Source organism: Austrofundulus limnaeus, unplaced genomic scaffold, assembly GCF_001266775.1.
Source record: "Austrofundulus limnaeus strain Quisiro unplaced genomic scaffold, Austrofundulus_limnaeus-1.0 Scaffold590, whole genome shotgun sequence".
NCBI classification, from domain to species: domain Eukaryota; kingdom Metazoa; phylum Chordata; class Actinopteri; order Cyprinodontiformes; family Rivulidae; genus Austrofundulus; species Austrofundulus limnaeus.
The window spans coordinates 132,091-143,506 of NW_013952992.1; the positions used below are offsets into that span (position 1 = coordinate 132,091).

General features: G+C 37.0%; 1 protein-coding gene across 1 annotated transcript in view; it reads left to right on the top strand.

The window, feature by feature from the left end:
- The window catches only part of LOC106531041 (kinesin-like protein KIF13B), a gene marked incomplete in the record, with an annotated part of 109,575 nt that overhangs the window by 8,432 nt on the left and 89,727 nt on the right, over positions 1-11,416 (top strand). Inside the window, 6 exon segments of the mRNA XM_014026801.1 lie at positions 6,362-6,374; positions 6,468-6,528; positions 7,006-7,098; positions 8,491-8,671; positions 8,852-8,939; positions 9,030-9,164. Coding sequence (XP_013882255.1) covers positions 6,362-6,374; positions 6,468-6,528; positions 7,006-7,098; positions 8,491-8,671; positions 8,852-8,939; positions 9,030-9,164 — 571 coding nt within the window.

Sequence of the window (11,416 nt, forward strand, 5' to 3'; positions counted from 1 at the left end):
TGTGTGCCCTGCCTGTATAGTGGTAGGGGAAACACTGGGGTTTCTCTTCACCATGGAGATTATTCTGCCATCATCCACCACTGTTGTCTTCTGTGGGCACCCAGGTCTTTTTGCATTGATGAGTTCACCAGTGTTTCTTTCTTTCTCAGGATGTACCAAACTGTAGATTTTGACACTCCTAATATTGTAGCAATTTCTCGATGAGTTTTTTTTTCTGTTTTTGGAGCTTATTAAGGATGGCTTGTTTCACCTGCATGGAGAGCTCCTTTGACTGCATGTTTATTTCACAGCAAAACCTTCCAAATGCAAGCACCACACCTCAGATCAACTCCAGGCCTTTTATCTGCTTAATTGAGAAWGACATGAAGGGATTGYCCACACCTGTCCATGAAATAGCCTTGGAGTCAATTGTCCAATTACTTTTGGTCCCTTTAAAAACAGGGTGGTACATGTTAAGGAGCTGAAACTCCTAAACCCTTCATTCATTTTTAATGTGGATACCCTCAAATGAAAGCTGAATGTCTGCACTTTATGTCCATGYACATTATATAACTATAACTTGAGTATGTTTCAGTAAACTGGCAAAAAGACAAAATTTGTGTCAGTGTCCAAATATATATGGACCTAACTGTAAGTGCTGGAGTGAAATCAAAGGAGAGTATTTGAATGGGCAAAACCCTTGCTGTTCAAGATGTTTTTGTTGTTAAAAAACAAAGTTTGCAACACCTTTTCTGCACACCTATTCCTCCTCCTGGCTTTGTAGTGGTTTTCTTTACCAAAGGTGTGTCGGGTTCTGCTCAGTCCTGCTCATGTACACAAGCATGCTTTAAAGAAGCAAAAACATAAAGATGTGGTGGGGATTTAGGCTAGTTATACTGCATYTTGTGCAAATTGTGCTCACCTGAGAATCCACAGTAAAGCACRTSTATCACCTCACATTGGCCAGCATCAAAGCTGTGTGTGGTGCAGGTAGGTGTTCCCTGGAGGTTTGGGTCCCTGCTCAAGTTTCCCTGCTACATAAATGTGCCTCTGGGCGATCCGCAGCAGTGCATGAATCCCTTTCTTTGTAGGGTGATAAGAGTCTTGTGTTTCACAATTATCCTTTGCATTTTTYGATAAATATTTGCCCGTGTTGCCTGCCTCGACATGCTTCAGCAGAGGCAGGTTTCTCCTTTGGGGTTCGACATCAACAGGTTTTACTGGCTCAGTTCAACACAGTTGGACTCTTTTGGTGTTCCAGGACGACACAAAGGTCAAACAGAAGCAAAACTGAAAGTGAGAAACTGACTTATACCAACCAGGAATCGTCTATTTTTAACCAGAAGCACATGTTTAATTTGTTTGTAGCTGAACTGATGATGAAAATTAGTCTTGAACTTTGTTGGTGAACTCAGGAAACAGCCACTTGTTAAAGGTTTTTGCTCTGTCAGCTCTTTGTCTGCTGCGTGGCCCTCAGGGGTGTTAATATGTTACAACTCCCCCTGCCCCTCAGTAGCTGTGAACAGGAACAACAGCAGGGGCTGTCAGGCTCAAGAGACTGGAGATTAATATAAACCTTTTACTGCTTTCATAATTTAAAGAACACACACAGTCAGCAGGATTTAAGACTAGTTTTACAGCTTTAAACAGAACATTTCTGTGTAAGCTAAAATTAAAATATCAAAGTGTAAATAACTCTAAAAGTACTTGATATCCTGACTGTAAACTGTTGGTCAGAGTCGTTGTGATCTGCCTTTTTCCTCCTTCTCTTCCTCTTGAGGTGATTCCTTGGTGATCCAAAGCTCTGCCAGTTATCTCAGGAATGTCCTCTTCAGCCCAGGGGATGACAGGACTTTAATGTTTCTCTTTCACACAACGACCTATTCTCACACAGGAAGGCTTTGTTTCATTACAGCTCCCCCAAAGCAAAGTCGTTGCCTTTCTAAAACCCCAAATTGATATTTCTGCTTGAGTGAAGGCAATGTTTTTTTTAGTTGTGTGCCTTAACTCATTTAAAATGAGATTTCTCAGGAGATTATACCAGTTAAATTGAAATTCCATGTTGCTGTGGCATTTCATTCATGAAAAGAAATAAAAAAACTAATCAATTCGCAAATAAATAGTATTTATACTTAAATACAGTTTGCATCAAACTTATAACTTTTATACTTTGTTCCTAAATTCCCCCTTTTAAAGGAATATTTTGTACACTTTGTGTAAATGCAATAAACAATTAAAGGCCTAGTAATCCCTGAAAGAATGCTTATCAGCCGCCTTTTGACAGTTTTAAACTAACATCATATTATGTCCTGATGCATCTCAATTATTCCAGGTAGAAAAATCAAAAAAAGATTAAGTAGATCCTTTGGACCTTTTTTGAACATCATATTATGTTGAGAAATTATGGAACTGTAAAGCTATTTTGGTCAAACTTTAAATTAATATTATGAATGATTTCACAGACCATGCTCATATGTTATGAGTGCTAACAGCATGTATATGTTAGATATGACGCTCAGCTATTACCACATAAAATTTGAGCTCAGTATCTGTAACATTGGCTATGTTTAAACAATTTTTGTGTTTTCTAACGTTTGGTGACTCTGGCGGCCAAGCTGGACAGTTTTCCAGTTGTACATCCAATGATTACTTACTGAGAGTTTCAATAAAATCTGTTTTCTTTTTGTTTTGTGAGATATTTTAATTATAAACAAATGCAAGACATTATAGCATGAGCTAATTGGCTCTTTCATAAAACTGCTGCATAAAATGACCACACAGACTAGTCTAGTGTTGTCTGGTCTGGTCTGTGTGGTCTGGTTGTATAAAAATCAAAGATGGAGTTGCCCAGGTCCCGCACAGATGTGAGTTTCCAGAAATGAAGCGGGCTTCGCGGAACTAAAAGAGCCGTGGATTGGGTCTCAGCTAGGTTGTTGTGGAGCGCCACACTTTAAATGTAGGGCTGCAACTAACAATTATTTTAATAATCGATTAATCTGTTATTACTTTTTGATTAATCGGCCAAATCATTAAAACGCCTAATTACATGAAAATGAGTAAATATAAATTAAGTTAACTCCTTAACGATGCAAGTTATCGATAATGAATTAATCTGAAGTTGATTTATCTTATCGATTGATTAACAATTAATTAATAAGCAGCCATTTTTTAAAAAAAACTGAGTTTTCTCTTGAATCAAGAGGGTCTTCCCATAAAATGAAGGATTTTTTATAATCTCTTGAATTAAAAAACAGAACCACATAATACATATTAACAATTTATTTTGCCAGCTGTGTTAAATACTGACTGAAAAAAAATGTGTACTTCTCCTACATAAAACAACAGAAATTTAATAGGTTGCTGAATGAGGAAAATAGATTAAAATAGTAAAATATGATTTTTAGTTGTAAAACTTTTATTAACTTATAATTAGAATTTATTTACATTTAACATTTATTTTTTTCTCTAATTCTTTACTTTTTGTTTCATTCTTGTTGGTTCTGTTTGACTAAAACATTGTTTGACCCTMGGGCTGCCACAAACGATTATTTTTATAATCGATTCATCACCGATTATTTTTTCGATTAGTCGACTAATCAGATCATACGTTAATTGAATATAAAACATACAGCTTAGCTGCTATTATAAAACCATCATTAGATTTTAGCTATATGCTAACTAAAAATAATTGCTGTGGAAGACAAGTTCTGATCTGCAGAAATTGCACAGGTTTCTCTTTCATTTTCTTAAAATGATCCCACACTTTGAGCTCTGTTGTCAGGTAGCCATGATACCAGAGCCTGTCTGTTTAATGTCTTGTGACGTCCACGGCCTACCCCAGTTACCACTACTGTGCATGTGTGTCAAGGACAGAAAGGCAGATGTGGCAGTGGAAGGTGTCAAAGCAGTTTGGAGAGAAAAACAAAGTAAAGAACAAAAAAAAAAAAGAAACGATTAATCAATTATTAAATTAGTCATCGATTATTTTAATAATAGATTAGTCGTCGATTAATCGATTAATCGTTGCAGCCCTATTTAAATGTGTGATGGATGTCTTTGTTGTTTCGTTTACAAAACACTTTGAAACAACTCACTTCAGTGATTTTCTTAGTAGCTGTTTTTGTTAAACTAACTGCACAGTTGCTGTGCCCGGTCATTGATTTTTCCTCTGTAATAAATCTGTTTGTTGTTCATCCTGCTTGCAGGTGTTTGCATATTATTGTTATCAGTTATCACAATACAGATCCATGGCTTACTTTTTCACATTAGAGGTTCTGCCTCTGTTAATACCCCGCTCAACAGCGCAGAGGTGCATTGTGGGCGGGCTGACTCCAACCACCTTCTCTGCCTCTGTACATTCAGAAGTCACACAGAGGCGGCCAGAATACATCCAGGTCCTGGCCTGGGCTTTCTTATGAAAGAGTCAGTGCCTGTAGGACATTAAAAAAACAATAAATACTATTAAATAACCATCAACCAACCCGCTCTGCTGCTAGAAATAAGTTTTATTGTCCTCATTTCCACAGTCGCAGATTATAAATGCTCATTATACAGGTAAACGTTCAAATTGAACCACCTGACCAGTGGTCAGTGTAAAGTTGTAGCAGAAATGCAACAGAGGGAGTGTCCTCATGAGAGTGGAACATGTTGGATAATTAAATTTGACATAAACTTGCTGGAATGCTTGACATGTTTGGTTGCTGATGCATGTGATGCTATTCTGGTTGGGGTGAAAACAGCAACAGTTTTATGTGATAAATAAAAAATTTACAGATTCTGTGAGAGTCGACATGTCAGGAACTTGGGAAGGCTGTGAGGTTCTTACTCACCGTCACGTTCCTCACATTAAATAATAACACATTAAGTGGATTAATAACCTTGACAGATTTTTAAGCTTGGTCTCTGTATTCTTGGAGTGCCCCCCACCCCCATTGATTCCTCTGACCCTCAGCTGGACTTGGATCACTTTAAAACTCTGCTTGTTTGTGCTGAAAGCTTGTTGGCAGTAGTGTTGTTTGAGCTCAGTGATCTGACAACATTAAATCTTTTTTTTTACTTCAAGAGGGTTAGAGTTGGTTTGTTTGTAAAAAATAAACAAATAAAAAAACATTTTCTTACCATGGATCTTTTATACTGGAAGAACTTGCAGTTCAGTCACTTTCATCCCAATTTCTTTATATATAAAAAGCTCTGATGATGGTGATGATTCATTAAAGGGGGAGTGTTATGCAAAAAGCTTTATATTATGTATAACGTTCCCTCTTCAAAAACACACCCGGAGTGTTGCTTTGACACATTCATGCATATTTGAGAAATCCTTGAATTTCCTGTGGTAGCCGTTYGATGGTTCCTTAACGCCTCCTCACACAAAGTGCCGCCTATTTACCCAAAGCTCCTCCCTGGACCTCTGTCTGCATCTGAGCTCCTGCCCCACAGAGCTTGGGGTAGAGTTGGGGTAGCGGTAGCAGAGCGCTACGTTGATAATGCTAGGTTCAAGCTACTTATCCTGTTGCCACCATCTCTGCTGGCATTGCCTCTAAGTAAAGAAACCTGACCAGATTGCTGCTGTCATATAGCAATTCCAATCTTCAACAATGTAGTATTGATTTAAGGATTTAGAAACCTTTATACCACCATAACTTCATATTACCTGGTTATTTTCATAGGTTTCTGTTAGGGATGCATGATATATCGGTATTGATATTGGTATCGGCCGATATTGGTCATTTTTTAGAATATGTAAGACTGCATCGATATTAACATCCAATATTAATTTCCCACTTTTTGGCTTTGTGTTTCTGTTTTGGAGGGGAGATGGTTGGTTGAGCGGCATCTGTTTGACCATAATAGTGATATTGATGCTGTGCAGCCAGGAATAACTGAAGTAGGGAGCCATGTCAGAGGTCTGGTTGTTTATTTACAGTATCAAAAAAAAAAAAAGACCCAAGTGTGTTTGTGTGTATATGTATAATATAATTTGTGTGTTTGTGTAATATCAGTAAATATCGGTTACCGGCCATAACAGCAATAATTATATCGAAAATCGATATCGGCTGAAATTTTAATATTGGTGCATCCCTAGTTTCTGTGGTTATTTGATAGTATGAATTCGTTATATACTTCAACCACCATAAAAAGTTTGGGAAGCCAGTGGTTTTAAATTGTTTTAATTCAATGTTCAACTTTAAACACATCAAAGATAAAAAAAAAAACGTTTTCATCCAGTTTTAGCTAGTGTCAAGACCACATTATGATTTTAATTTTTTTATGTTCTTGAGTTAGAATGGTTGTGTGTATATTTAGCATTGTTACTGTTAGAAAAACAATCACAGTTGCAATTATTCAACTAATAACAGTATAACTGTCTCTTTTCCTCACCCAGGAACCAACCAAAGGTAAATGTTGAGAAAAAACATAGACTTAGATTAAAATTGAGTCTTTGGTGAAATTGATGTTTGAGTTTTGAGTTTTCTTGACGTTTTCTTCAGGCTTTTGCCTACGATTACTGTTTCTGGTCCATGGATGAATCCCAAAAGGACAAGTTTGCAGGTTTGTACATTTTCACAGTATTATTGTGTTTTACTGCTCTTTGTGAGGTGGCACAGGCTGTTTTTAACTCCAACTGGCTGATGAGTCATTCCTTCATCTTATCTCCTGACATATTGCTTCCTGTTATTTGGAGCYATTTATGGAGCTCATGGAGGGGATATGCTGAGGTGGCAGCTTATAGAGTTGAACACTCTTTACCTCTATTTTAGTTTTGTGTGTTGGGGTCTTAAAAAGGAGGACTATTCATCCTCTCAACTCACCAGTGAATCAAAAACATTTATTCTCAGTAAAAAGCCATGTTTGTTCTGGGCCTCTGCGTTTAACAACAAGAAAAGGAGAACAGTTTGTAGCTGTTTTGGTTCTCTTTATTTCCTTCCTTTGTCAGCATTCTTTCTCTTTAGTTTTGTCTCTGATGTAATATCTTAACAGTTTTTCATGTTTTTGGAGACTTGTGTGTGATTAGTGATGTTTGTGCAGGTCAGGATGTGGTGTTCCAGTGCCTTGGAGAGAGTCTGCTGAACAATGCATTCCTGGGCTACAATGCCTGCATCTTTGCTTACGGGCAGACAGGTAACCACATATGATTTACTTTCATAGAATTCTGGGGTCATTTGCAAACACCAACTACAGCACTAGCAGCTTACTGTAGCACCTTTAGTGCAGCCTGGGGGCAGCATTTCCACCAAAATCACAGTCCTGGCTCTTGCTAATGAAATGCATATCACCTGCTGCCTTTAATGCTAGAATTTCAAACTAAATTCATCTTGTAATGAGAAATTACACAGTTTTGGCCATGTGATACTGCAGGATCTGTTAGTACTCGGAGCATGTGTTATGAATAATTCTCAACTACTACCACGCCAAACCTTAAATCAATAGATGTAAAATTCACAAAGACCTAGTTATTCCTGTGTTTAAGGATGATTAGTTGTGGTGACCATTTTGAATTGTGTTAACTCCAAAAGGTATTCAGTTGCAGTTGTGCATCCAATGGTTACTTTTTAGCGTTTCAGTAACCAGTTGTATAGAAAGAAGCCTGAAATTAAACATCCATTAGTGCCAGAGAGACACGGCTCTGCATTTTTCATTTCTAACACTGAAAGCACGTCGTTTGAATATCTGCTGGTGCTTTTTCTGAAGAGGTGAGAGCTGTCTGCTATTCTTATTTTAGATCCAATTTCCAAGTGTGTTCACAGTGTTTAGGACTAGTAGGAACAGCACATACAAAGTGATTTGAACACAGGAGATACTGTCATTACTGGACAGATTTTAATAAAAGTCAATAAATATGCATACAATATACTACAACCTTTAAGAGTCAGACAAGTTGAAGATGGCCGCCATGGTGAATTGATCTTTACCAACATAAAAATAGCTATGACTCGGTCAGTTTTACAGATACTGAGCTAAAATTTGTTACATTAGTAGCTTAGAGTCATTCAAGACACACATTCTAGTTGCTAATAATTTGTACAAAATTTTGTATATAATTTACACGGTTTAACCAATGTGGCTGTAACTCTCTTTTCTCAAAGGATAATTTTAGTTTAAGGGCAGCAGGTGACATGCGTTCTTCAAGGACTGTTAGGCCTTTAATCATGTTCTACATCAAACTCTCTTTAAGTTAAATCCTGAATATTTGAAGATAACATTTGTATCTGTTCATCCTGATCATATTAGTTTTTTTTTACTCAWCAGTACCAGTTAAAAACCCAAAACCTTTCAAACAGATTTTTCGAAAAGATTATCTTTATCTTGAGCTTATTTTTTAGGTTTTTTAGATCTACCTTTTGGCTCATATACCCTTCAAACTTATGTTATTTATCAGACTCTCAAAAAAAAAAACATCAGCTTTGTATTCATTTTTGAAGTCACTGTTCAAAAACACAATAAAGATCTATATTTGTCTCATTGGCCTGTTTTCCTCTGCAATACGTTGGTTTGTAAACCTCATGTCTTCAGGTTCAGGGAAGTCGTACACCATGATGGGTTCAGCAGACCAGCCTGGTCTGATCCCTCGTCTCTGCAGCTCCCTGTTTAACAGAACCATGCAGGAGGCCCGCGAGGGAGAGACCTTCACCGTGGAGGTCTCCTACATGGAGATTTACAACGAGAAAGTCCGAGACCTGCTGGACCCCAAAGGGTGAGGATGTTGTGTCTGCTGTCTTCTAAACATGGAGCCACAAACAAGCAGTTTTGATTTAAATAACATTTAATGTAATTCATCATTAAGGCTTTATTCTATTAAATTATTCAATTCAATTTTATGTATGTGCATATAAAATATAAAAAAGGCAGGATTTTTTTCCTTCTTTTTCTGTAGAAGTCGACAGGCCCTGAGAGTGAGGGAACACAATGTTTTAGGACCTTATGTTGACGGTCTGTCCCGCCTGGCCGTGACCAGCTACAAGGTAACAAGAACAAAGTGTTTTTATAAAATGCATTTCTTCTTTTGCAAATGGGAGAAGTGACATTGCTTTTGGGATGGATGTTTTCTACAGGACATCGAGTCTCTAATGTCAGAAGGAAATAAATCTCGCACAGTGGCAGCCACAAACATGAACGAGGAGAGCAGCAGATCCCACGCCGTGTTCAACATCATCCTCACACACACACTCAAGGACCTCAGGTCTGGGGTAAGAATAATGTGCTTTCTTCACCTGGTGAAGAAGAAAGATATAAACATTACAGTTTGTACTGCAAGGGCTGTAAGTGTACGCTTAAATCACTGTTTGGTGCATACAGGGTATGAGGGTCATGGTTTGATATGCCATAACAGGAAAGAGAAGCAAACACCAAATATATGGAACACTAGATTTAAATAAAACATTATTAAGTAAGTTTCTTTATGAATAAATAATACATAAATATATAATGCAACAATGTAATCTTAAATCAACTCAATGCATATTCACATTTAAGCTTATAATTAGAAAAATATTATTTCACAGTGGCTTATTTTTCTCAATATTAGAAATGATTTTTGTGACGTTTTTATTTAATTTTTAATTAAATGCTTATTTATTTCTTAATGATACTTTTTTGGCAGAACAACATTATCTATTAATCAAGAGAAACAGGGCAGAGCAGTTGTTTGATTGGCTGTTCCTTTACCCAGACTAAAGTAATCACATACTGATATCAAATTAAGCCTAAAGCTGCAGAGCATACTCCTAAACATGAGGTATGGAGATCAAACTAAAGCTGCAGAGCATACTCCTAAACATGAGGTATGGAGATCAAACTAAAGCTGCAGAGCATACTCCTAAACATGAGGTATGGAGATCAAACTAAAGCTGCAGAGCATACTCCTAAACATGAGGTATGGAGATCAAACTAAAGCTGCAGAGCATACTCCTAAACATGAGGTATGGAGATCAAACTAAAGCTGCAGCTCAGGTAAGCATAGCACAGCGTGCAACTCCGCCATCCTTCATGACCCTTGACCTATTTTTCATGGTTTATTGACCTAGCAAGTTGTTGCTAGCTGTACAGTGAGCAGGTTTTCAGGAGAGCTAATCGATATGCAGGGATCAGCCAATGGTAATGTAGGTCAAACTCACTGATGCTGATTGACAGATAAAGTCATTCTGCTGAAAAGTGTCATGACATAATGAGCCATTGGGAAAAGGACAATGTGGAAAGAACAAAACTAATGGTATCAACCAAAAATGCCTCAAAATAATTTTATTATTGGGAAAAATGTCATTGTGAAATAATGTTTTATAATAATGAGCATATTTTTAAGAGAATTATTACAAGCTTACTATTTTGTGTGCATTGTTATTTCACAATTGTGTTGTTGCATTATTCATTTATATATTATTTAATCCTAAAGAGCCTGTTGCCTTCCTACGCAGCTCCGCTCAATTCTAGTTTCCCTTCTCTGCTCCGTTTGGTATTTCTCCCATAGACAARGATTTCTTTGGGAGATTTTTAGCCGGGCCAATCAGAGAACAGAACGTTGTTTTTCTGCGCAGTGTCTGCTAGTAATTTTAGCATACGGCAGTGGAGGAAGTGAATGAAGCCAGTCTGTGTTGATAAGGCTTCCAAATTAAAATAAATTTGTCTGACAAAGCAGCAGCTCTCATTTACAGTCGTCTCACTCGGCTCGGTATATTTCTCCTCTCAGTAGGGTTGTTTACAGCACACGCCATTTCCGGTTAGCTTCTTAGCTTAGCCTCCGTCACAGCGACATACGTCGCGGCCAACTGATCCAATCATTTTAAACTTCAGCAGAGGCCACGCCTCCAGCAAGAATCACTTCTCTATAGCTGCGAGTCCAGACCCTCGTATGAAGCAAAGTGAAGGATGAGAGTCTGGTTTTAACCAGGCTAGTGTTCCATACAAATGCGCTGTGTTCCAAATTGTTATGCAAACAATATTTTTCTCTGATTTTCCTAAACAGTCATTGCACTTGACAGCATGATTTTCAAGTCATTAACCGTTTGAATATAATTTGAATGTTATTGGAAAAAATCCTAATAATAACTGTATTAAAAATGCTTAAAAGGCACTGCTCCAAAATACTACACACAAAAAATTTCTAAACATTTTCAGGTTGTAAAAAACTGAAAATGGTCATTTCATTGCACTAAATAGACCGGACACAGAAGACCATCCATGAATTTAATTGAAAAACAAAAAATGTAATCTTTACGACACTTAAATACAATTTGCATAATAATTTAAAATGCGATATACAGGTGTTTGTCTTTTTTTGTTATAGTTTTCTCTAAATAGAAAATAACTCTCAAAAGCAGAGAAAGAAAATAAAATATGCTAAATAGCTAATATGTAAAATAAAATAACAGCATAAAATAAAATAAAAAACAGGGAGTGGTTGTTCCAGATAATTTAATTGAAAAACAAAAAATGTAATCTTTAC